This window comes from Terrapene carolina, unplaced genomic scaffold (assembly GCF_002925995.2).
Source record: "Terrapene carolina triunguis isolate 2854851 unplaced genomic scaffold, T_m_triunguis-2.0 Scaffold421, whole genome shotgun sequence".
Lineage (NCBI taxonomy): Eukaryota > Metazoa > Chordata > Testudines > Emydidae > Terrapene > Terrapene triunguis.
In genome coordinates, this window is record NW_020664772.1 from 364,446 (window position 1) to 388,708 (window position 24,263).

At 50.8% G+C, this 24,263-nt stretch overlaps 2 protein-coding genes across 2 annotated transcripts in view; both read right to left on the minus strand.

Annotated features, from left to right (window-relative positions):
* LOC112124139 (zinc finger protein 34-like) overlaps nucleotides 1-9,961 on the minus strand; it is a 31,077-nt gene extending 21,116 nt beyond the window's left edge. Inside the window, exons 1-2 of the mRNA XM_029913026.1 lie at nucleotides 9,844-9,961; nucleotides 8-741 (exon numbers count right to left, since the gene is read on the minus strand). Coding sequence (XP_029768886.1) covers nucleotides 8-689 — 682 coding nt within the window. The 5' untranslated portion in view covers nucleotides 690-741; nucleotides 9,844-9,961. The remainder of the gene's footprint in view (nucleotides 1-7; nucleotides 742-9,843) is intronic.
* Nucleotides 9,962-11,755: 1,794 nt separating this feature from the next.
* Nucleotides 11,756-24,263, minus strand: part of LOC112119446 (butyrophilin subfamily 3 member A1-like) — a 34,418-nt gene continuing 21,910 nt past the window's right edge. The window contains exons 7-8 of the mRNA XM_024218118.2: nucleotides 18,594-18,622; nucleotides 11,756-13,317 (exon numbers count right to left, since the gene is read on the minus strand). Of these exons, the coding sequence (XP_024073886.2) occupies nucleotides 12,799-13,317; nucleotides 18,594-18,622 (548 nt within the window). The 3' untranslated portion in view covers nucleotides 11,756-12,798. The remainder of the gene's footprint in view (nucleotides 13,318-18,593; nucleotides 18,623-24,263) is intronic.

Sequence of the window (24,263 nt, forward strand, 5' to 3'; positions counted from 1 at the left end):
GGGCAGCTATAGGGTTTCTCTCCCGTGTGGACTCTCAGGTGTATAATAAGATCTGAGGTACAAGCGAAGCTTTCTCCACACTCTGGGCATCCATAGGGTCTCTCGCCCGTGTGAATCCTCTGATGTCTAGTTACATGTGCACTCTGGGTGAAGGTTTGTCCACAGTCAGGGCATTTATGGCATTTCTCTCCTGTGTGGATTCTCTGATGTACAATAAGGCCTGACCTCTGACTGAAGTTTTTCCCGCAGTCACGGCACTTATGGGGTCTCTCTCCTGTGTGGGTTCGCTGATGTCTAATAAGGTTTGATTGGTCATTGAATTGTTTCCCACACTCAGAGCAGTTATAGGGGGTCTCTCCCGTGTGAGATCTCTGATGTCTAATAAGGTGTGATCCAGAACTGAAGTGTTTCCTGCACTCAGCACATTCGAAACGCTTCTCCTTAGTGCAGGTTCTCGGCTGGATCGTGGCCTCATTACAATCCTCCAAACCTCGGAGAGTGGATTCATCCAGTGTCTTCCCTGGGGGGTTTCCCTGCTGCTTCTCTGGGCTGCACTGATTTTCTTGGGCTTGTCCCTGCCCAGGACTCTGGGAATCATCCCCTTCACACCTTCCCAGCAACGACCCCTTTGGTTCCATTCGCTCAGGACGTGCCGGACAAGGACTCTCTTCATTGCCCTCACTCACCATCTCACCACCTGCTGGGACAGAGAGAGAATCCAGACAGGAGTCATTCTCTGTGCTGGGGGGAAAGAGAAGGTCAGAAAAGGGGAACGGGAAAGTGGGGAAACAGACCAAAATAAATGCTGGGAGCACTGACAAATCAGGAGTTGAATCCCCCACAAACCCTTCCCCGGAAGAAAGAGAGAAGGGAAAAAATAGCTCCCTGCCTGTACTGTATTTGTTCTTCTTCAAGATGTTGTGCACATCTATTCCCCTTCACCTCTATTCTGCTTTAGGGGTGTGCACTCTGAGTGCACTCTAATGGGAGAGTTTTCTCTAGCGGTGTCCATCAGGATGGCACATGCGCCATGCATGTCTTCATGCCTCCAGGTGAGGGCATGAAGGGCAGATCTCCCCCCTGCACCATCTCAGTTCATTTGCATCAGCATCCTAATATAATGGATTCTGAAGGGAAGAGGGCGGGTGCTGGAATAGACATGTGCAACACAACCTGGAAAACAACAGTTATATATCGGTATGTAATTTTTCTTTTCTTTGAGTGATTGCATGGTCCTATTCCACTTCAGGTAACTCCCAAGCAGTGTTCTGTGGAGGAGCGTTCGGAGTCTATCTGCAAAGCCACTGCAGACCAGCCTTTCCAAAGCTAGCACAGTCTCTGGAAGTGGCTGAAGTGTCACAGTGCTTGGGAACAGTGTGAATTGAAGACCAGGTTGCTGCCCTGATGATATCTGGGATTGAAATATCCCTTAGGAAAGCTGCTGAGGCTTTCACCGATTGTGCGGTCAGCTTGGAAGTGGTTTTAACTTTGCAACATCATAACTTGTAGTGAGACGAGAGGTGACCCACCAAGAAATTCACCGTAAGGGAATCTCCTGCCCTTTCATTCTCTCCACGCAGGAAACAAAGAATTGAGGCAAAGACTGAAACTGTTTTGTCCTGTCCAGATAAAAGGCAAGGGCCCAGCAGATGACCAGAAAATGCTGTTTCTCCTCAAGCTTACGTAAATGTGGTCTGGGGGAAAAGGGAGGTAAAAAGCTGGTTTGGTTGAGATGGAAATCGGTAACCAGCCTGGATAAAGAACGTTGGATGAGGCTTTAAAGCAACTTTATCCTCATAAAAATAGTGGAAAGAGGGGTGGGGGGAGGGGTATGAAATTCATGCTTGTGGTTTCCAAACCCTTCAAGTGGAAGTAACTGCCACTGGAAAGGCGCCCGTAGCTGATAAATTAGGCAGGCCACTCATCCGGTATTAAACCAGACAGTCCTGCTTTCCTTGGGTGTGTCCCCATCTGGTACTCAGACGAAACTGGTTTTGTCCAGTATCAGATGGGGGATGCCATACTGAAGAGCATGTTGCTCTATCCTTGCCAGTGTGACCTTTTAGGGTGGTGCACACTTAAAAATTACACCTCCCATGTGGCGTGAGCTCACACACACCATGCATGAGAAGTCACTCTGGTGGGCATGGGGTCATGTCAGCAGGAACAGGCTCATGATGTTCTGGGAAGTACCGGAATGTCCTGTATTCCTGGAGCACGTGAGTGGCCACCCTAGGGTAAGTACTGAAGAGGACAAAAAGCCATCGGCTCAAAGGGAGGATTCCTGGAGGAGACAATACTAAACTCTAATGTCAGGGTTGTTGGCACCGTAACTTGAGAAAAAAAGACTAGTTATTCCTTTCACAAATCTTATTGACAGAGTGTGTCTTCACAGCACAGCTAGCTTGAGTTATAATGTGAGTCTTACCTCAACTCCCACCCACACAAAACTTCTGTGAAAACAGTCTGGAGAAGCCAGCCTAGAAGCTGGAGGGATGTCGCATGAGTTCCTGTACAGCTATTGCATGTACCTGTATGACACAGGGTTCATCTGCAAGATCATGGAGATCTATGTCTAGATCTACCATTGTGGTATCATTTCCATCGAATGCTGTATTTGGTCACTGAAGAATGTAATGGAGAGAATCTAGATCTCCCTCTAGAGTAAGTAGTATAGGGTTCTTCTTCTGAATCTGATAATGAATATGGGCAGTTGGTTGCCACCGGTGGTGTGATACTAGGGGGAATCACCGGAGTACAGCCTCTGGAGCTGTGCCTCTTGGTAGGTGTAAATGTCGGTACTGATGGCTTGAGTCCTATCGAAACCATCTGCGTATAAGAAACCGGTACTGGAGGCTTCAAAGGTGCCGAGGATGCCATGGCTGATGGTATTGTTCCTACAAATGTTCTACCCAGTGCTTAGGGCAGCTTCGGCTGTAAAAAAGTCTGTATCCTATGAGTAGTCAGAGTTGGGTCTTGTTGCAGCCAAGGGGACTCCTGCACCCAGAGAGAGCAAATCTCATGACATTGCATGAGCATCAGGTGTCGTGATTACCAATTATACTTATGGTAGTACTGAAATTCACGCCTCTAATAAATTGTCAGAGCCATTCTCAAGGACACATGCACTGGTCACGGAGTCAATGGCTGGATTTCCTGTCCTGATTCACTGTTGGTACCAGTGAGCAGCTTGCGCTCCAACCTTGGCACCTGACAGTTCCCATGAGGACTCTGCTGAGGCTTTTCAGTTCCCAGAGTCCCGTTCTGAAGAAGAAAAAGAGCTCTTTGATTTATAAGTTAAGTCTTGCCTGGAGACTGACTTACAGCTCTTACAAGACGTGGTGGGAGAAGCGGAACAATTGAGTCAGAAAGATCCATAGGAGAACTCCTGGCCCAGGACAAAGTACTGGACTCCAGATGACTGAGGTCTGAGAAAGGATGCACAGCACGCTCTATAAGATAAGTTTAAAAGGTTATGTCCCTAGATTTTTGTGTTCTTTTCTTGAAAGATCTACAAATAGAGCACTTGTCTCTCATGTGCCCTCACCAAGGCAAAATAAACGAGTGTGAGGGTCATTCAGTGCATTAGACACCCTGCAAGTGAGATAGTGCTGAACTCTAGGAAACTTTGGCATAACCAAGCCCCACTGGTACCAGGTAAAAGAGCCCCAGAGAAAAACAAGAACAAAAACTTTATAAAATAAGAAATAATCAAATCTCCAATGGGAAAAACATGGGTACACAATATGCTACCAGAACTATTTACAGAAAAAATAAAGTTTCCTAGGAAGAAGGAAGGTAACCCATGAACAACAGCCGATGGAGAGCTCCAACCACCAGACACTGATGGCGAAAAGGAGCTGTGAAGGTGCTGGGGTGACTCCACCTTTTATTCCTTTGCCTAGATACACGAGGACATGCACAGAAAACTGACAGGTACCACTAAGGAAAGCTCTCTGGCTACAGATCACAGAGCACTCACACACCTGGAAGGAGAACACCCAATTCTGCCTCCACATCCCATCTGAACACTCAGGTGGCAGGGAGCTACTGTCAGGTGTCAGTCAGGGTGTGCGGAAAGCCATGAATTATATCTGCCAGGAGGACACGACACCTGCAGTGCACAGTCCTGACCTGGGGGCAATGAGTTAGAACTGGAGGAGCTCAAGGGGACCGACTGGCTAAGCAGCAGTTCTGCAGAAAAGGACCCAGGGATTACAATGGATGAGAAACTGGATATGAGTCAACAGTGTGCCCTTGTTGCCAAGAAGGCCAAGGGCATATTGGGCTGTATTAGTAGGAGCATTGCCAGCAGATCGAGGGAAGTGATTATTCCCCTCTATTCGGCACTGGTGAGGCCACACCTGGAGTACTGTGTCCAGTTTTGGTCCCCCCACTACAGAAGGGATGTGGACAAATTGGAGAGAGTCCAGCAGAGGACAACAAAAATGACTAGGGGGCTGAGGCACATGACTTACGAGGAGAGGCTGAGGGAACTGGGGTTATTTAGTCTGCAGAAGAGAAGAGTGAGGGGGGATTTGATAGCAGCCTTCAACTACCTAAAGGGGGGGTTCCAAAGAGGATGGAGCTAGGCTGTTCTCAGTAGTGGCAGATGACAGAACAAGAAACAATGGTCTCAAGTTGCAATGGAGGAGGTTTAGGTTGGATATTATGAAACACTATTTCACTAGGAGGGTGGTGAAGCACTGGAATGGGTTACCTAGGGAGGTGGTGGAATCTCCATCCTTAGAGGTTTTTAAGGCCCGGCTTGACAAAGCCCTGGCTGTGATGGTTTAGTTGGTGCTGGTCCTGCAGGGGACTGGACTAGATGACCTCCTGAGGTCTCTTCCAACCCTAATATTCTAAGATTCTAAGGGTTATCCTCTACCATTGCTTTTGTGGGAGAGGAGAGCCTAATGCCAAGATGACCTTACTCAAGATGGCCACCATTTCCCCATTGTTTGGCATGTGGAAGAGAGGCTGCATCTAGTGGCCACCAGCTCCCATTGTTTTCAGGGAGGCGGAAGCCAGGCTTTCTTGGGGGGACGTGGCTGGGGCTCTGGGGTTGGCAGACTGTGTACATAGCTATGGGGAACAATGGGAATGTGTGGTGCTAGAGGTGGGGAGAGGAAGAAGCAGGTGGACGGAGTGTGTGTGGGAGCGAGCTGGGCAGACTGGGAAGGTCACAGGGGACATGTGTGGAGGGGCAGGATGCAGAGGAGGGCGCTTAGTAATGCATGTTGGGGCTCGTAAACTGAGGAAGGATGAGGGGGACGAAGGGAGTCAGTCTGAGGGGGAAAAAGGGGGATATGTGGGATAGAATGAAAAGGGTGCAGGTGGATGTGTGTGTGGGGAGAGGAGCTTAACCAAGGACAATGCAAGGTTGGGAGAGGGGCGGCAGGCTGAGGACGACACAGAGGGATGTGCATTGGGGGAGGTATGACCAAGTGGGAATTTTCTGTAATATTTTCAATGTAATATTTCCGGAGCTGGAGCACAGACCAGTAGGTTTTTGCCCGGAGCTGGAGCAGAGCCAGAGCGGAGCAATTCAAAACTTTGATTGCTCCAAATCCCTGATTTTCATGACGCCCATGGGTGTGCCTCAGTTTCCCTCTCTACTATACATTGCTACCCAGTGGGTGCAGGAGGGTTAACACTGCTCCTGGAGCAGCAGAGAAGACATGTGAGGCTGGGGTGGGGGGATGCCACCTCGCTGTCTAGGGTGGAATGACTGATAACTAAAGGGCTGGCTGGAAGCCAACCCCCAGATCAATGGAGAATCCGAAAAGACAGTGGGAGTCCTCGGGGCTGAGACACTCACCCCTGGCAACCAACGACCCAGAGGAAGGAGATTTCCCCCCCACAGCTGGGATGGGAAGCTGAGCCAAGGCCCCAGCTAGAGAACAAAGGGGAAAGGTGTCAGGTGGCCAGGTTAGGTGCTGCCTTCTGGAGAGACAGAGCTCTCGCCTTGGACTGACAGAGAGTATGTCTACACAGCAAACAGAAACCCACTACTGGCCTGTGCCAGCTGATTTAAGCTCACGGGGCTGTTTCATTGCTGTGTAGATTTCTGGGATCAGACTGGAGCCCCAGCTCTGGGACCCTCCCACCTCACAGGGTCTTAGAGCCCAGGCTCAAGCCCAGATGTCTACACAGCAATGAAACAGCCCGACAGCCTGAGCCCCATGAGCCCGAGTCAGCTGGCATGGGCCAGCTGCGGGTGTCTAGTTGCTGTGTAGACACACCCAAAGAAACAGAGCCAGTAATGGAATCCATCACAGCTTGGCTGGCTAACTGCACTGGCTTGACCAGGATGGGCTATGGCTTAACCTTAACCTTTGCTTCTCTCTGCTAACCTCAGGGCTTCCCTGTGCTGGGTCCCCGCTCACTAATAAACCCTGTTCTGTTTAGAAAAGGCTGCCGGGTGTCACTGCAAATCCTGGCTGAGATGCACTGGTCCCTGCAGAGTGGGCAGGTTTCTGCCCAGGAGTCTGGCTCCTTTGGACTTGCTGGGCAGAGCTCACGGCATGAAGCAGCAAGGCTGGAGCCCAGACACTTGTTCTTGGAGGCGCTGAGGCCGTTACAGAAGAGTGGGACCCGTTGGTGGTCTGGGCAACTGAGTGGGGGCAGGAGGCAGACAAAGGAGGTCACAGGGGAATGTGTTTGTGAAGGGGTGGGAGCAGACCGAGGATTAGACAGGATGATGCATGGGGGATGAGTGGGACGCAGACTGAGGCCTTGGCTACACTGGCGCTGTACAGCGCTGCAACTTGCTGCGCTCAGGGGTGTGAAAACGCCCCCCCTCCCCCCCCCGAGCACAGCGCTGTAAAGCGCCAGTGTAATCAGAGCCTGCAGCACTGCACGCTCGCTCTCAGCGCTGCAAGCTATTCCCCTCGGAGAGGTGGAGTACATACAGCGCTTCGAGAGCTCTCTCGCAGCGCTGGTGGCGCGACTACACTCGCGCTTCACAGTGCTGTTGCGGTAGCGCGGCAGCGCTGTGAAGTCCCGAGTGTAGCCAAGGCCTGAGCCTTGACAGTGCGGGGGTTTGTGCGTGTCAGGAGGTAGCTGGAAGAGGCCCCAGGGGGATGTGGGGGAGGGGAATAATCAGCAGGAGACGGTGGTATGGGAGGCAGAATGAAGAGGATGCAGGGGGATTTACTTGTGGGGGAAGGTGGGTAGCAAGCTGAGGAAGGTGCTGCGGGCGTAGAGGTTCAGAGACACACTGGGGAGGGAGGGAACAGGCAGCAGACTTGTTACCCCAAAATAGATTTTGGATGCCCTTAGGTAAATGACCTGCCTATTGCTCCCTTAATCTGTCCTCTCCAAGGTATACATTTCCAGAGTTGTTAAGGGAAATACTAAAGGACACAGATATAACCTTCAGATAAAGTAATTGACACAGGCAGTATGCTTTCCTAAACTACAAAGTATCTTTTTATTAAAGTAACTAATAATCCCTACTACAATCTAATCTAGTAATAGAAAATAAACACAAATCTCTTACTGCAAATTACAAAGCATTGAAACTGCAACAGCATACAGTTTAAATGATTCTAAGCGAAGCATTTTGCTACAAATGGCCAGTTTGTAACAAATTGCTAACAGCAGTTCTTAAATTGCTTTAAAGTTTACACAGTTAAATTGCAATTTTATGCTTATATTCTACTATAATTGAAAGAATAGCAGGTTTACTTTATAAATCCGTTAGTATCCCTTTAAATCACTGTTATTGCTTTATAAATGTTATTGCTGTTCAGCCCCTGGTCAGTCAGTTTTGCTCCACTCTGATTTTCTCTCTCTCTCTCTCTCTCTCTCTCTCTCTCTCTCTGCAGCACCATTTCTAATATGTTTCCAGTAGCTCTTCTTTGGCTTCCCTGGCTGGCTTCTAATTTGTCCCACTTTTCCGGATTGACTCTTTTTTTCTAATCCAAATCCCCTTCTGCATGCTGGCTCTCTTCTAGTATAACTTTCTAGTTTTAGAAGCAATTACCTCATTTGCAGATGCTCAGTATTAACCACTATTTCAGAGCTGTGATTGACAGCTCTGACGTTTAGGACAAGTTGTAACTGATATGAGTGGGCTGTAACCAGCCTGCTGATCAGCTAACAGACGGGCTTCCTCACCCCATACTACACATGCTCAGTAGCTGCTAATTTTGCACATGCTCACTAGACTCTACCTCAGAGGTGTGATTCTGTCCATACACACACACTCATATCTGGCTCTTTGTCAGGGCACCGTCTTAGAAATTATGGACTTTCTGCCAATTAGCTGAATTTTTCACCCTATCTCAGTACTGAGCATGCTTAAAATCAGCAGCATAGAGTGGAGCAGCTCTTGTCTGTCCTGAAATAGAGATGAGGCAGATAAAATGGAGGCTGGAGAATTTCTCTAGTAGCAGACTGAGGAGAGTGCTGGGGATGTGGGAGGTGTAGTTTGAGAGGCTGTGACAGGGTCCCTGGGGTACAGGCTGGACTGTGCGACTGATGAGCCTCTGTTCCACCAACCTGGACTGCCTCTCCCTCTGTGATACTGATGTCAAGCTACAAGCATCTGACAGGCACTGCACTTACACAGACATCCACAGGCAGGGACACACTCATGTGTTGCATGAATGATCTCCCAGCCACTCATGAACCATCAATAAAGAGACCCCAGGCAATTCCCCCCAGCTCCGCAGTCTTGCATCCCTGAACTGTACTGTCTTGCACTGGTCAGAAGCCTGGTCAGTGTAAGTTCATTACCTAGTTCGCCACTTCATCAAAGGAAAGTGGAAATGCACCAGTTTTTGTAATCTGAAATTTCCCAAGAACTTTAGACAAACTCACTGGTAAGGATAAAACATTAAAATAAGTCTGTTAATTACAGAAAGATAGATTGTAAGTGATTATAAGTAGTAGGCATAAAGGTCAGATATAGTTAACTTAAGAAAATAAAAAGTAAACATGAATTCTAAATCCTAATCTTTTAGTCTAAGCACGAGTTGTATCAAACAGTTTTTCTCACTGTGACAGATGGTAAAAGCAGGTTACAGGTCCTCAGTACGTTGGCTGGGACTACGGTACCTTCCAGCCTGGGGCCAAACTTCCTCAGTTCAAAGCCCTTGTCTTTCAGCCAAACTTCCAGGTGTTAAGATGGGGGAGGGGAGGGGAAGGAGTCAAGTGATGATGTCACTGCATCTCTTATAAGTTCTTCCAGCTTTCTGGAAAGATATTTGCTGTAATGTGGATTAGTCTGTCTCTATGGTGTATGTGCCTTCTCTGGGCTAGGGAACCATGTGTTGATGAGCGATTAACCTCCTGGGTATTGACGGCTACTCCTTTGTTGTAATTGAAAGGCTGATTATAGGTGTTCCCAACCTCACAACATATTTCAGTAACACGTATGGCAATACTTCACATAGAATGCTAGCACATACAGTCCAACAGGATATTAATCTTCAACAGATTAAGGCTTTTAAATGATACCTCACAAGGCATACTTTATACAAAACATACAATACTCATATCACAGAGGTGAATATGGGGGTGCCAGGGTGCTACCTTGAGGTAAAGAGTGCCACAGGCAGCACACTGAGGAGGGTGCTAGATGTGTGTGTGTGGGGGGGAGGCAGTGAGACGCATGCCAGGGAGGGGAGTGGGGACAGGCAGCTGAAGGGGGGGGGGGACTTTATTGCTTAAAAGCTGGTGATATTCAGGCCCATCTCCTGACATTAAAGGCTTCCAGCAGGAATTTCATTTACTGGTCTCCTCCCCTGCATGGCCTTCTCCCTCCCCTTCCCACCGCACATTCAGGCAAAGCCCCCCCGCCGCCACCCGCACAACCCCTTGACAATCCCCTACCTGAGCCGGGTCCACTGCAGGCATTTCCCTTCCCCGGCCCCTAGAGTGATGTGACAATCTGAAGTGAATCTGGAGCAAAAGGTGGTTGTTACTCTGCAGCCTGTCAGGGTGGGAAGGGCGGGGGAGAGGTTTCAGATTCCCCCCAAGCCATGCACAGACACTCTGGACTCTGCCCTGCTGGGAAAACCCTCAGCCATCTCAATTGCCCTGTTGTCCGGGATCACCCTTTGAATTTGCTCCCACTGTTATTTCCATGCATTCTCCCCTCCGGTGAAAGTGCAGATGGCATCTATGTGCACAGGAAAGCCTCGCAGGCAGGCCCGTTCCTAGCTATTCTGGGGCCCTAGGCAGCCCCACCGCAGGGGGCAGGACTGCGCGGGGCGGGGCTGGCTTGGGGGTAGGGGGAGAACCACTCACCAGCGGCGCGGCTGGGTCCGGGTCGCCGCACTTCTAGCCACCAGTGAGCGCAGGCCCGACCCTGCTGCAGTTTTTCAGGGGCGTGGAGGCAGAGGCGGGGCCGGGGCGCAGCAGGGCAGAGGCTTTGGGGAAGGGGCGGGGCTGGAGCACCTAGGCAGCTGCGTACTTTGCCGGCCCCAGCCCTTTCCCCCGGGTCTCTCTCCTCACCTGCAGGCTCCAGCTCCGGGGCTGGTGTCGGCAGAGCCCGGGGCTGCCCCAGGGGCTGATTCCAGCCCCCGGAGAAAGTCGCCCCCGGCTGGGCACAGAGGGGCGCTAGGGAAGGGCTCTCCCCGCACACACCCCGCTGGGGAGCAGCAGCGGCTCAGCCCGGGCTCCCGGCTCACAGTGGAGGCGGCGCTGGCAGGGCGGGTCTGAGCCAGGAAGCTCCACGGGCGCCGCTATGACACCGACCCGAGGGGGCCGTTCAGCCAGCGCCCGGCTCGCACAGGACCGGGTCGGGAATAGCTCTCCCCTCCCTGAGCGAGGGGCGCCCCGGCATGTGTGACAACACAAATAGCAACCCTCCTGGGCATGCTCAGTTCGGGTGAGCATGCTCAGTGCACCCACAGTAGGGAATTGGGAGAGGGAGCTGTTTGTGTCGTTACAGTCCTGCCATTTGCATCAGCATCCATTATAGGCCTAAGTAGTTTCTTAAAAACTGCTAGTGGCCTACCCAGCAGCTCTGCTCTCACACACACACATATTGTCTCAACACTCTGGAAGTTATCCCATGACAGGCTGTCACATCCTTGCCTCAAGCAAGAGAATTAGGGGGGCACCCAATGTGTTAAAGCTCATGGTTTGTCTTTGTTTCTTTTCACCTAGGAACATAGGACTGGAAGGGACCTCCTGGGTGATGGTCCATTTGCAGGCATCCCCATATATTATCTTGTTCACAAACTTTTCATTCATCCTCAAATAGATTGTTTGCCCCCATGATTCCTGTTGGGAAGCTGTTCCAGAACCTCACTCTTCTGATGGTTAGTGTAGCCAATGATTTTAGTTTATTTTCATTTATCAACATGTTATATATTCATTGTATGTTAATTAGAGTTAATTTGTAGGATTATAAAAGTATAAGATTAATTAGTATATAAAAGAATAATGCATTAGACATAAGTAAGACAAGCTGAAATGCAAGAATCTGTAGGCTGAGGCCTGCAAAATTTCAGCTTAGATATTTTAGGCCTTGAAGACAAGAAATGATGACATAAGCCAATGACCGAGAAATAACCCAATGCCCTAAGATTATGGGAAAAGAGGTACCAAGTGGTGGTAATGCGAAAAATTACCCAGAAGATTAATATTAGATCATAACAATACTGTAAAGGCAAATCTGTCTCTGACATATATCTTAACCACAGGATACAGGTTGTGTGTCAATGCTAATAAGAACAAAGGGAACTTATCCTATAGAAAATCGGGGTCCTTAAGTTTCAAGGAGACAGCAGACCAATAAGAGAAAAGAGGGTTAACACTTTTATGGACATGCGCAGAATGAGGTATAGTCAGAATCAAATTATAAAGCAGGCGCCTAGATTAGAAAAATGGAGTTCCCTATGGGAACCCCAGCAGGAACCATCCCTCTACTGATGATCAAGTCATGAGAGATACAACAGATCCTAACACTATCTAGGAGGATGTGAGTATAACTATATTTGTAACTTGTGCATAGGTCTGTATAGAATTTCTATATACTCAGGTAATCATAACTTTAATAAAACTTGTAAAACAGACGAGACCTTGTACTTGTGAATGTATGTGTGGTCACTATGCTTGATCTTTATGTGTTCATAAAGATTCTTCTCTAAAGCAAGTAGCAGAGGTGACTTTCACACTGTTAAGCTTGAAACTGTAGCCGCCAGAGTCAAACCCACGGTGCTGTAATACCACAGTACAAAATTCACGTTAACTAGAAAAAAGGCTACATTAGAAAGCTCCTTCTAATATCCAGCCTCAGTGAATTTATCACCAGTTTATACCCTATACACCTTGAAGGAGAGAGCTGCACTGACATCTATATTAATTCCCTCTAACACAAAACAATTAACACACATGCTAAACCAGAATTCTCATTTCTCTCACAGTACGGGGAAGAATTGGACCACCTTACCTAGCTACACAGGGTATATTTCTTTTCAATTGGAGGTAAAGGTGTAGAGCAAGATAGGAAAGATGAGAAAGAGTCATATTCACAGCAGATCACTTGTCTAGCCCTGATCACCAGGCTGAGTTCTGGAGGCATCATGGCAGAGGTAACAATTAAGGAGGGACCTGGGGGAGGAGAAGGTAGCAGCTGCTTGGGTTTTATTAGGGAGCATTTGCCATGCACAAGGGGCAGCGTGGCAGGCAGCGAAGAGGTGTTTAAGGGAGATGCTGCCTCATGGGCTAAAATCCACATGCATCACGGTGTTCATGCTTCAATCTCTGGCTGAGACAAAACATGATCCAAAATCCATTGATGTCCTCAGAAATGGCAGCAGCCTCTAGACTGTGCCCTCAGTTATTGGAGGGTTGTGGGGGACATAGTCTAAGGGAGGTCCCTACAGACCAGACCCAGAAGAACGGGTAGATCTTCCCAGAAAAGGGGAGGTGGAGGGAGGCCATGGTATCAGCATTGTAGAAGCACACAACCCCTCCTTCATAGTCCAGATACACTCTGATCTTGCCAGGGTTCTGGGGCGGGTCCATCAGGCTCCATTCCGCAATGACTTCCCGGTACTGGCCCCTGGAGAGCTGGATGGCCCACGTGCCTTGCTTGGGGCTGAACATGAACCATCCCTTCCTGCTGGCAGACTCCCTGGTGATGCCCAGAGCCCAGCCCCCTGTGCCAGCCACCTCCACGCCCCAGTAATGCGTCCCCGACTCGTAGCCGTCGGAGCCGAGCACGCAGGAGTAAATGTCGAATCTCCCTGGGTTGTTGGCCAGAGTCAGCTTTGTCTTTGTGGCTGTCACACTTCTCCGGTCCTTGGAAAGGGCCAGACTGGGGTGAGCTGTATGTGGGTCCAGAGTGACATCCTCTGTGGAGAGAGACAACCCAGCAGGTGAGAGCCTAAGCTTACACATAGGAGCAGAAAATGTTATTGCGGTTGCTCAGGCAAGAGCTCCTCCATTCCTCTTTCTCAGGCTCTGGGAAATAACTAAAGGACAGAGGGCCCTGGGCAGAGATTCTCAATAGAAAATTTAAAATTTACAGTCAGAGACTTGAGAGAGGACTGGTATCCCCAGGTCTCAGAGTGTGAGAGGTGGGAGGGGGCAGCTACAATGTATAATGGGAACAGGATAGCAGAGGGTGGAACTCAGGAAGGGGTGGCTAAACTGCATAATGGGCACTAGGGGCAGCAGAGGGTGAGGGGTGGGGAAAGGGCAGCTATACCATATAGTGGGCACTAAAGGGTAGCAAAGGCCAGTGGGAACCTTCCATTTCCCAGGAGTGGATGGGAGGATGGGGTATCCCAACGGTATGGCTAGCTGGTGTGTAGCGCCCCGTGAAGTCGCACCGGCACCCACAGGGGTCTGGTTCTTTGATGCCCTGGGAACCATGCGGGAGCAGTTACCTTTTTCTCTGTAGACCTTCATCTTGGGGTAACCCAGCAAGGAATCGTAGCCCATGAGGACGGCTAGGATGTGAACAGCCAACGGGGAATATGGATCTGCTGTGACCAACCAGGGGGAAAGCTGCTGTCCGGAGTGGATCCTTCTAGGACAGGGGTGGGCAAACTACGGCCCGCAGGCCGGATCCGGTTCATCAGGGCTTTGGATCCGGCCCGCGGGATTGCCACACCTGTGGCTCTGCGGGTCCTGTGCCTGCGGCTCCTGGGGAAGGGGGGGGGGCAGAGGGCTCCGTGCGCTGCCCTTGCCTGCAGGAACTGCACCCCGCAGCTCCCCTTGGCCGGGAACTGGAACCACGGCCAATGGGAGCTTTGGGGGAGGTACCTGCAGGCGAGGGCAGCGCACGGAGCCCTCTGCCCCCACTCCTCCAGGGCCGTAGGGATGTGTTGCAATCTGCTTCCGGGAGCGGCGCGGGGCCAGGGCAGGCAGGGAGTCTGTCTTAGCCCCGCTGCGCACCCCTGCCACCCCGGAGCCCCCCCAGGTACCCGGCCCCCCGGCCCTGCGCCCCCCCGTATGCCCTGCACCCCTTCAGCACCCCAACCCCTTGCCTTGAGCCCCTTCCTGTACACCACACTGCACCCCCCTCCTACACCCCACACTCCCTCCCACACCCCAACCCCCTGCCCCAGCCCTACATTCATGGCCCCGCATGCAATTTCCCCACCCAGATGTGGCCCTCGGGCCAAAAAGTTTTCCTACCCCTGTTCTAGGAGAATCTCTGCCCTGGAAAAAGAGTATGCCAGAGATAACTTCCACTCTCTGTCCCTCCACCTCAAATGGGATTGTCCTTTCTACTGTACTTGTAGGCATGTCTCTGAGCCACCCCACCCTCATTGCTGGACTATCCGAGCCCCCTTAGCCAACTTTAAATAATCCCCACAACCCCCCTACAAGGGGAGGGACCACTATCCCCATTTTATGGAGGAGAAACTGAGGCATAGATAGACTAGCCATGATCACACAGGAGACCTGACTCCTAGCCCCTCTGCTCTAACCTGCTTGACCCCACTCCCTTCCCCAAACCAGGGATGAGTTCAAGAGTCCTGGTTCCCAACTCCCCTGCTCTAACCACTTAGCCACACTCCATTCCCCAAACCAGGGATGGACCGCAGGAGTCCTGCTTCCCAGTCTAGTGTCCTATCCACTAACCCACAATGTTCCCCCCTACAAATCGCTAATAACCCCCATTGATTTTGGCTGGCATTGTGCCTGCTTGTTACACCTGAAAGGCCCCAGCACTCGCCTCCTTCCTTCCTACCTGCTCAGGCCCAGCTGCCGTCTGACCCCTCCTGGCCCGTACAGATCCTCTGGGGGCTGCTTATCAAATCCCCATCATGTTCCCAGCCCTTGAAGCACCTGCCGAGATGAGGCTGGATGCCCGGCTGAGCCCTCAGCAGTGCTGGGCAGTTAGAATATGGTTTGGGGCTGCAGACCAGGCAATTTCCCACCCTGCTGGGTTCAGTCCTCTTCTCTCCAAGGGGGCTTCTGGTTGCCTGGAAAACAACTCAAAGTGCAACAGAACAAGGAGGGCGGACTTTCATCCCAGTCACAGGTCACCTCTAATCACGCTCTGGACATGGCAACCCTGCCAGGAGAGAGCTAATCTCCTGTGTTGAGATAACGAGTCAGCTGAGCAGAATGCAACCCAGGGCAGGCACCCGGGCCGGGGCTTGTGCATCTGTATGCGGAGGCACCAGACTAGGAGCCAGGACTCCTGGGTTCTATTCCTGGCTCTAGGAAGGGAGTGGGATCTAGTTGGTTACAGCAGGGAGTGGGGTGGGAGCTGGGAATCAGGCTCCTGGGTTTTGGTCACAGATGGACCTCTCAGTGCTTATCTGGCTCCCATTACTGTGGTATCTGAACATCTCACATGCATTGATGAGTTCACCCTCACCGCCCCTTCTGAGGCAGGGAGCGATGGTTACCCCCAAGGTACAGAGGGCACGGAGACTTCAGGGACTTTGCTTCAGGTGACATTGGCAGTTTTGGACCGAGAATCACTATGCTGGAAAATAGCTACGCAGGCCCAGCGGAAGCTACACTGTATAAATGGAAGGGAACCAGCCCCAGTGACTCCAATGGGGTTACTCCTGATTTACACAGGGGTGAACGAGTGGAGAATCAGGTCGGTATGTTTATTACTGTATTACCTTGAACCATTCAGTCACTTTGTCCTTAGCAACAAATAATACATTTTTACAGAGCAGAAACTACTGGCCCAGATCATCAATTGGTGTAAACTGGCATTAATTCCAGTGGAGCAACACTGATTTACACCTGCTGAGGATCTGGCCTAATCAATAGAAATTGGGCTCTGGTAAACTTACACCAGCTGCGGGGTCTGGCACCATGACTCCAATGGAGCTACAGCCCATTGACTCCAACTCGGGATCTGGCCCCATTGACTCCAATAGATACCAGCTGGGGGTATAGGCACCGACTCCATGGGCACTCACTGGCAGCCAGCTCCCCTCTCACTCCCAGCACCTCCCACCCGCCAGCGGCCCCGCCGATCAACTCCTCCCTCTCCCTCCCAGCGCCTCCCACCCACCATGATCAGCTGTTTCACGGCGTGCAGGAGGGTCTAGGAGGAAGGGGGAGGAGCAGGGACGGGGCACGCTCGGGGGGGGGTGGAACTAGGTGGGAAAAGGCGGGAAAGAGGCAGGGTGGGAAGAGGCAGGACTAGGGTGGGGGTTGGAGGGAAGGGGACGGGTGGGGGCGGGACCTTGGGCAAAGCGGGCGGTTGAGCAATTGCCATGCCCGGAGGAAGTCGGCATCAATGGCTGGGGATCTGACCCCATTGACTTCAATGGAGCTATGGCCCATTGACACCAGCAGGGGATCTGGCCCCATTGACTCCAATGGAGCTACGGCTGATTCCCACCAGCTGGGGATCTTGCCCAATGTTTGCAATTGCTGGCCCTGCCTGGAAGACTTAGGCGGGAAATGTCAAATTGGGCCTGTTGGAAAAGGCTCCGTGAAAGGAGATGCAAAGAACGTGTGCAGCAGAGGGCTCTGGGGCAGTAACGCCTGGCACCAGTGCGGTCAGGGTCTAACAGAGCCCCAGTGCCAGATTCAGGGGCCAGCTGGAGTGAGGAGATCGCTGGCCTGGTGGAAAGGGCACTTGGCTGGGAACCTGGAGATGTGGGTCCGTTCCTGGCTCTGCCAGAGACATCTGGGTGATGCACTGCATCGCTCTTACCTCCCCCACCCTTGTAAGAACATAAGAACGGCCATACTGGGTCAGACCAAAAGTCCATCTAGCCCAGTATCCTGTCTTCCAACAGTGGCCAATGCCAGGTCCCCCAGAGGGAATGAACAGAACAGGTGATCATCAAGTGATCCATCCCCTGTCACCCATTCCCAGCTTCTGGAAACAGGGGTATGGACACCAGCCCTGCCCATCCTGGCTAATAGCCATTGATGGACCTATTCTCCATGAATTTATCTAGTTCTTTTCTGAACCCTGTTATAGTCTTGGCCTTCACAACGTCCTCTGGCAAAGAGTTCCACAGGTTAGCTGTGTGTTGTGTGAAGAAATACTTCCTTTTGTTTGTTTTAAGCCAGCTGCCAATTAACCTGTGACGTAGGGTAACTACTTTTTCTTTCCACCCTTCTCATTCAACGTGACCTACAATGCTGCTGACCTGAGCTGAGAGAGGTCCCACAGATGGGGGTTGGGTGGGGCGGGAATAAACAGGTTGTTTGATGCAGGTCTGTGTGTAACTCAGCCCTAGATGTTCTGCCCACGAGTTACACCAGCAGCACCTGACCCTTGCTGGGTTTACTGTGGGAGGGTGATGCAGGAATGGGGCTAGCCCAAGGGCTGGTTTCCAGCTGTGGGCTCATGCCTATAATCAGGAGAATCCCTCCCACCGTAAACACACACACCCATGTCCGTGTCTGTGAGTTAGTGTAGAACCATATCAGAGCTTCTGTCACTGCACAAAGCTCTTCTCTCTGCTACTTGCTCAGACCTGTGTGGTCTCGCCCAGTGGCTGAGCTCTCAGCTGCTGACACAACGCAGATAATAGACAACAGCACCCCGAGTCTTGCTGCTGGGAATGGTCCAACCAAACCCTTTTCCCACCCACCGGAAAACGGGAGTTCATCCAAACCATCATTTGGAGAGGCAGGAAAGTGTGTTTTTCAGCTAGGTTCCTCAATGGGGAATTTCAATCTGATGCATTTTTCGTTTTGTCTTGAACTGAAATTTTCATTTCGATTTCTGGACTATGGAAATTTCAGAGTTTGGGGTTTTTTTTCTTCCCTATTGTTCCCTCTCTTGCCACTGAATGCAAGGAACAAATGCATCCATGGAGCTTTCTTTGTTTCTATTTAGATCGTTAGCTCTGTGGGGCAGGGACGGTCTTTTTGTTCTGTGTTTGGCCAGAACCTAGTACAGTGGAGTCCTAGTCCATGACTGGGGTTCCCAGGCACGACCCCAATACAAAGACATAAATAATAACATAATATCTAGGAAATTGTTTTTTCCTTTTTCCATTCTGTAACTTTTCAAAACTTCTCCAGCTTTGGAAAAATGACAGGAAAAAAAGAAAAAGAGAGAAAAACTGGTAGTCTGACCAGTCCTGGAAATCTCACCCCCTGGGAACCAGGCATCTGAACCTCACGTAGCTGGGTGTCTGACTCTTGCTGATGATCTGGATTGGGAGGGATGGTACAGTTGCATGCAATAGAACTTGTTTCCAATGTTCTATTTCATTAAAAGCAGGTTTATTTCCATTCCCGCAGTGTGAAAACAACCTTCCCATAAGGTTTCGTAGCTAAGCAAACACAGCCATCTGCCCATTTATGGCACAATGTGCATTGAAAAAGGGCTGTCCCGCAATCTGGATAGTTGCCTCTGATCCTATGATGCATCTGCAGGTTTGCATGTGCAGAGATCTGGCTGGGAGAGGGCAAGGCTCAGGGACACAGCCTAAGGGAGGTCCCTACAAACCAGACCCAGAGGAACTGACAGCTCTTCCCCATAAGGGAGGCAGTGAACGCATGGATGGGAGCCATGAGGTCAGTGCCATAGAAGTACATGGTCCCAACTTCGGAGTCCAGATACACTCTGATCTTGCCAGGTCTCTGGGGCAAGTCTAGCTGGCTCCACTACACATTGATTGCCCTGTCCTGGCCCTTGCTTGTAACTGAAACTGAACCAGCCCTTCCTGCTGGCAGACTCCCTGGTAACGTCCAGAGCCAGCCCCTTGCACCTGCCACCGCCACCTCCCACTAACGTCTCCCTGACAGGTAGCTGTCAAAGCCCAGTACGCAGGAGTAAATGAGCTGTGTCTGGCTCCAGGGTCACGTCCTCTAGAGACAGACCGACAGGGGGACAAATGAACAGAGATCACAGGCCTGAGGGAGGCAGTTTGTTAATTTCAAAGGCAGAAATTGTTCCATCTAGAGAATTAACCAGTGAATCTCTCTTGATTTAAAGGGGGGGAGGGGAAATGTGATAACTGTGAATGCCAATAGCAGGTCCTGAAGCACTTGATGTGTTTGACAGGTGCCTCTTAGCGCATGCAGAGGAGGCTGATTATCAGACATTTGATAGAAATTTGAGGTGGGAGGCACTCCCCAAAAAATGAACCATAGGAGAGAGAAGCTTTTAATCTGAGCATTCAAAAAAGAAGGTGAAACTATAGAAGAGCTTGTGGCTGATCTGAGGCTGACCAGTCAATCTGGTAATTTTGAGGGGGCTACATAAGCGGCGCATGAACCACCCGTTTGGGGAAGTTAGCCCCCTGGCCCCAGTTCTTGTGCCTGAGGCCCTGCCCCTCCTCCACCCCTTTCCCCCACCCCCCAGCACCGAGTCCCAGGCTGCTGGCCGGCCTGTCCTAGCCCAAGCCGCCGCCCCCGCCCCCACCCATTTTGGGGAAGAAGAGCTTGGGAAGAGAGGGAAGCAGGAGGGGGCCTTGGGGCGGAGCGTGGGTGGAGCCATGCCTGGCTGTTTGGGGAGGCACAGCCTCCCCTGGCCTGCGATACCCACTGCCCATGGGGGGCTAATAGAGTCCCTGATGAGAAAACCAGATCATGACTGGGATCTAAGACAAAAAACTCAGAGAGACAGTACTGGAACACCCAGCATGAATCCTTCGCAAGCAACAGAAAGGAGGCAGTGCAGAATGAAGCTTATGGAAGGTGGAGTGTGCTCTGACACTGTGGATGTGACAGAGAATCCAAAATACTACAGGAAAAGAGACCAGAACCAGAGAGAGACATATGGAGGTCAAAGTCAGAGTCCAGAAGACCGGTGCATGGAGCTGCACGGAGTGTGACAACCAGAACAAGCCAAGACAACGCCCGGCCTATGGGAAAGGAGGCAAGAATGGCAATAGATTATATCAGTTTACAAAAGTTTGCAAGCAGCAGTAGCATGTGCACAGCATGGACATAGAGAACAGCCACTGTACCACTAGTGCAGAGGAATTCTTCACAGGAGCAGTGAACCGCATTGCAGCAGAAGATGATGGGACTGTCACCCTGAAAGCAAATGGGACATTTGTTAATTTTAAGTTCGATGCAGGTGTACGAGCCACTGTGGTTTCAGAAACAGTGATACTAGCACTGACAGAAAAGCCCCCGGGCAGTAGAAGATAAACGGGTACAACTCAGGGCTTACCGAGCTGAGCTTATCCCCACTAAGAGAGCATGCAAACTGGATGTATGCATAAGTGCCGACTCCGTGGGTGCTCCGGGGATGGAGCACCTACAGGAAAAAAACAGTGAGTGCTCAGCACCCACCAGCCACAGCTGATTGGAGACACCGCCAAACAGCTGTTTGGCAGCTCGGAGAGAGACTTGTGGGAGGGCAGAGAGCAGCGAGTAGCAGGCAGGCAGGGGCCTCGGGGGAGGGGGCGGAGCAGGGCTGGGAAGAGGCGGAGTGAGGGCGTGGCCTCAGGGGTGGAATGGGGGCAGGGCCTTTGGGGGAGGAGTGGAATGGGGACAGGACCTCTGGGTGGAGCAGGCATGGAGCACTCCTGGGAAAAAGTAAAACTCAGCTCCTATGGCTGTATGGGTAAAAAACAAACTGGAAAGGATCCAATTAGTAATAGTGCCAGGGAAAAGAGCGTGCGCTGTTGAGGTAGAACAGTGGTTCTCAACCTATTTACCTTTGTGGGCCACATCCAATACTACTTGTATGGCCCTGAGGATATTAAATGGGCCGCAGCTCGGTGATGATTGGGCTGCAAGTGGCCCGCGGGCTGCCAGCTGAGAACCATTGGGTTAGGAGCATGGCAAGCCCTGAGGGTTCTCACTGGAGGGGCAGGGGACCAAAACAATTGAGGAAGAGTTTGAGGACATCTTCCAGGGGATAGGGTACACAATAAAGCTGAAAGAGCCTGTCATAAACATACAGCTATGGATAGCATAAAATCCCTCCTTTACCTGTAAAGGGTTAAGAAGCTCAGATAACCTGGTTGAACAGTGTCTTTGGTTTTGCACACTTTACCCAGCCTGCCTTTATGTCTTTTTTAATAACTGTAACTTATCATTTAAGGCACAATGACCTGTTAACACTTAAAATGAGTACAAAAACCTTCCCCCACAGATTTGAAAGTATCATCTCACCTTATTGATCCTTTTGGTCAGGTGCCAACCAGGTTATTTGAGCTTCTTAACCCCTTGCAGGTAAGGAGGGATTTTATGCTACCCTTAGCTGTATGTTTATGACAGAGCCCAACTGCCCTACAATTCACATCCCTGGAAAAATTCCCATCACCCTAAGGCAAAGGCTAAGAGAGGAGATGGGCCGCTCGTTGCTCTGGGAAACATAGATCAAACAGAAGAACCAGGAGTAGATACACATAGAATCATAGACTCATAGGACTGGAAGGGACCTCGAGATGTCATCTAGTCCAGTTCCCGGCACTCGTGGCAGGACTAATCACATACTGGTGACTGTAGGCAAGACAGAACCCTTGGCTTATGCAGGATTAAATCAATTAAAGAATTAAATCAATACATAAAAAGGGAACTTTTCCTACTACCTACAAAGCAGAGATGTCTTTGTGGAGGTGAACGATGCCAGATATTTTTATACACAGGATGCATCAGCAGGGTTCTGCCAGGTGGAAAACAGACCCTATGTCTGTGCACATTCACACTCTTTCTGGGAGACAGACTGTGCAGATTGGGCTGTGCTCAGCACCCACAATGTTTCACTGGAAAATGCAACACATTTTGGATGGTGTAGAGGGTACCAAGATTTACATAGGTGACATTTTGAGCTGTAGAAGAACATGACCAGAAGCGCCAAGCCAATGGTGGATTAATGGGGCCCATGCCCAGGGGCCCTGGCCAATTTGGGGGCCTCTGCAGGAACCTGGGTAGAAGTGGGGGGGCCCAGCCATGCTGGAACTGTGGTCTCACTCCCTGTTCCTCCTTATCCCCTTGGCCAGAGAAGGAGGCTTTTCTCGTAGTCTATAGGTGTAAAAAGTTCCAGGTCCTTATTTAAGGGAGGCCTGTGATATCTGAAACTGACCATAACCCACTTACTGCCTGCGATGGCACAGAGAGAGACCCCACACCAGCAGAGAAGGGGTTAAAGAGAGTCTGTGGGCCCAGCTAGACCCTCCCCGCTGCACCGTCAGTCAATGCCAAGCCTGGAGGGAGAATAAAAGGTGAGAATGTGGCTCAGTTCAGGGCTGAGCTTTGCCAAGTCTATAGAGAGGGATCCAACAATGACATCACGGGTAGAGTGGGGACAGCCTTCTGTGTTCCTAGCCTTGGAATCCAGAAATCTAAACCGGCTCCTGTGACCGTTCCGACGGGTGATCTAATCAGGATATTGTTGGCACTGAGCTGGGTAAGAGATGTGCAACTGGCCGGCATGGGTGGCTGGTGAAGCTTCCCCTGGGGGAGGCTAGCTCCCTGTCCCACCTCTTCTGCTCGCAGCCCGGTTCATACGCCACCTACTCCCTGTCCCCGCTCCACCCCAGGCCCTGCCCCTGCTCGGCCCCCTCCCCACTCAGCCCCTCTCCACCGCCGCTCACCGCGTTCCTCCTCTCCTCACCCGTCCCCCGCGAGGCCCCCACCACCTGCAGGGACACAAGGAGCAACGGGTGGGGGGGTGTGTCGCGGGCGCAGGGGGCTGGAGGAGAGGAGGGACTCGGCCAGGGATGGGAGGTGGGGGCCTTGGGGAAGGGGAGGAGCAGGGAGGGGAAGAGGTAGAACGCTGGCGGGGCCACCACGGCCCAGGTGTCCAGCGGCAGGTCCACAGCGGCTGTGCCAGGGAAGGCTTAGCATCCCCTGGCCTTTTATACCTGCCGCCTATGCTGGCCAGAGCTGTAATTTTATCTGATTCCTTGTCAGGCAAAATGACAATTGGAACAGGGACTTCGGAAAGCAGAAATGACATCATAAATGAAATAATGTTCCTCACTCCGGAAACAATTTAGGCAGCGGTCTGTATAACAAATAGCATGGATTCCGGCACGTATTGGAATACCCGGCGATGAGATGACTGACAAAGCAATAAAACATGCTCTAAAAAATGAGGAGGTGGAGATTAAAATACCCTTAAATAGGCTGGAATCTGAAAGTCACGAAGGAACTTGCGAAGGAGTGACAAGAACTACAGACTAAGGAACCAAAAGGACGAAGGTTCTATGATGTGTGCTCCAAAATCCAAGCTAATACTACACTCTGCAGTCAGGAAAGGAAAAGCGAAGTACTCATTTTAAGCGTTAACAGGTCATTGTGCCTTAAATGATAAGTTACAGTTATTAAAAAAGACATAAAGGCGGGCTGGGTAAAGTGTGCAAAACCAAAGATACTGTTCATCATGGTCTACGGCATAGTGGGCAATATTCTACGGAAAGAAAGTTTCTTTATGAAAAATGGAGTCTGCTTGGGATCAAAGATTTGTCCCCAAAGGGTCTGGTGAGAATCAGCTTAACATACATCTGGGTTTTCCTGGACAAAGCCTCTTTTTTGAGCCTCCTTCCTCTGTCCAGGTGGATTTTTCAAATAACAGGCAACCTCCAGGGGGTTTGCAGAGCAGACAAGCCCTGCTCAGAAAGAGCCCCAATTGGTCTGCTTCCTGATTAGTTCCTCCCCTACATTTGCAGCTGATTGGTCCATTCCCCTGCAAGCAACTGCTGCCAGATCCCACCCACCTCAGCTATAGTTCCCAGCCCTGGGGAGGGGGTCCTGCAGGTGTTGTACTTAAAGTACTGCACAGGATCTTTTGAGGGAGAATAAGGCAAAACGCCACATTTATTGGTAATACATGTATTAATTAACACTGTATCATATGCATATGATATATATTACACTCACACACTCACATACACACACATAAGCATACTCTTGTCTTGTTGATGTTACCAATTACT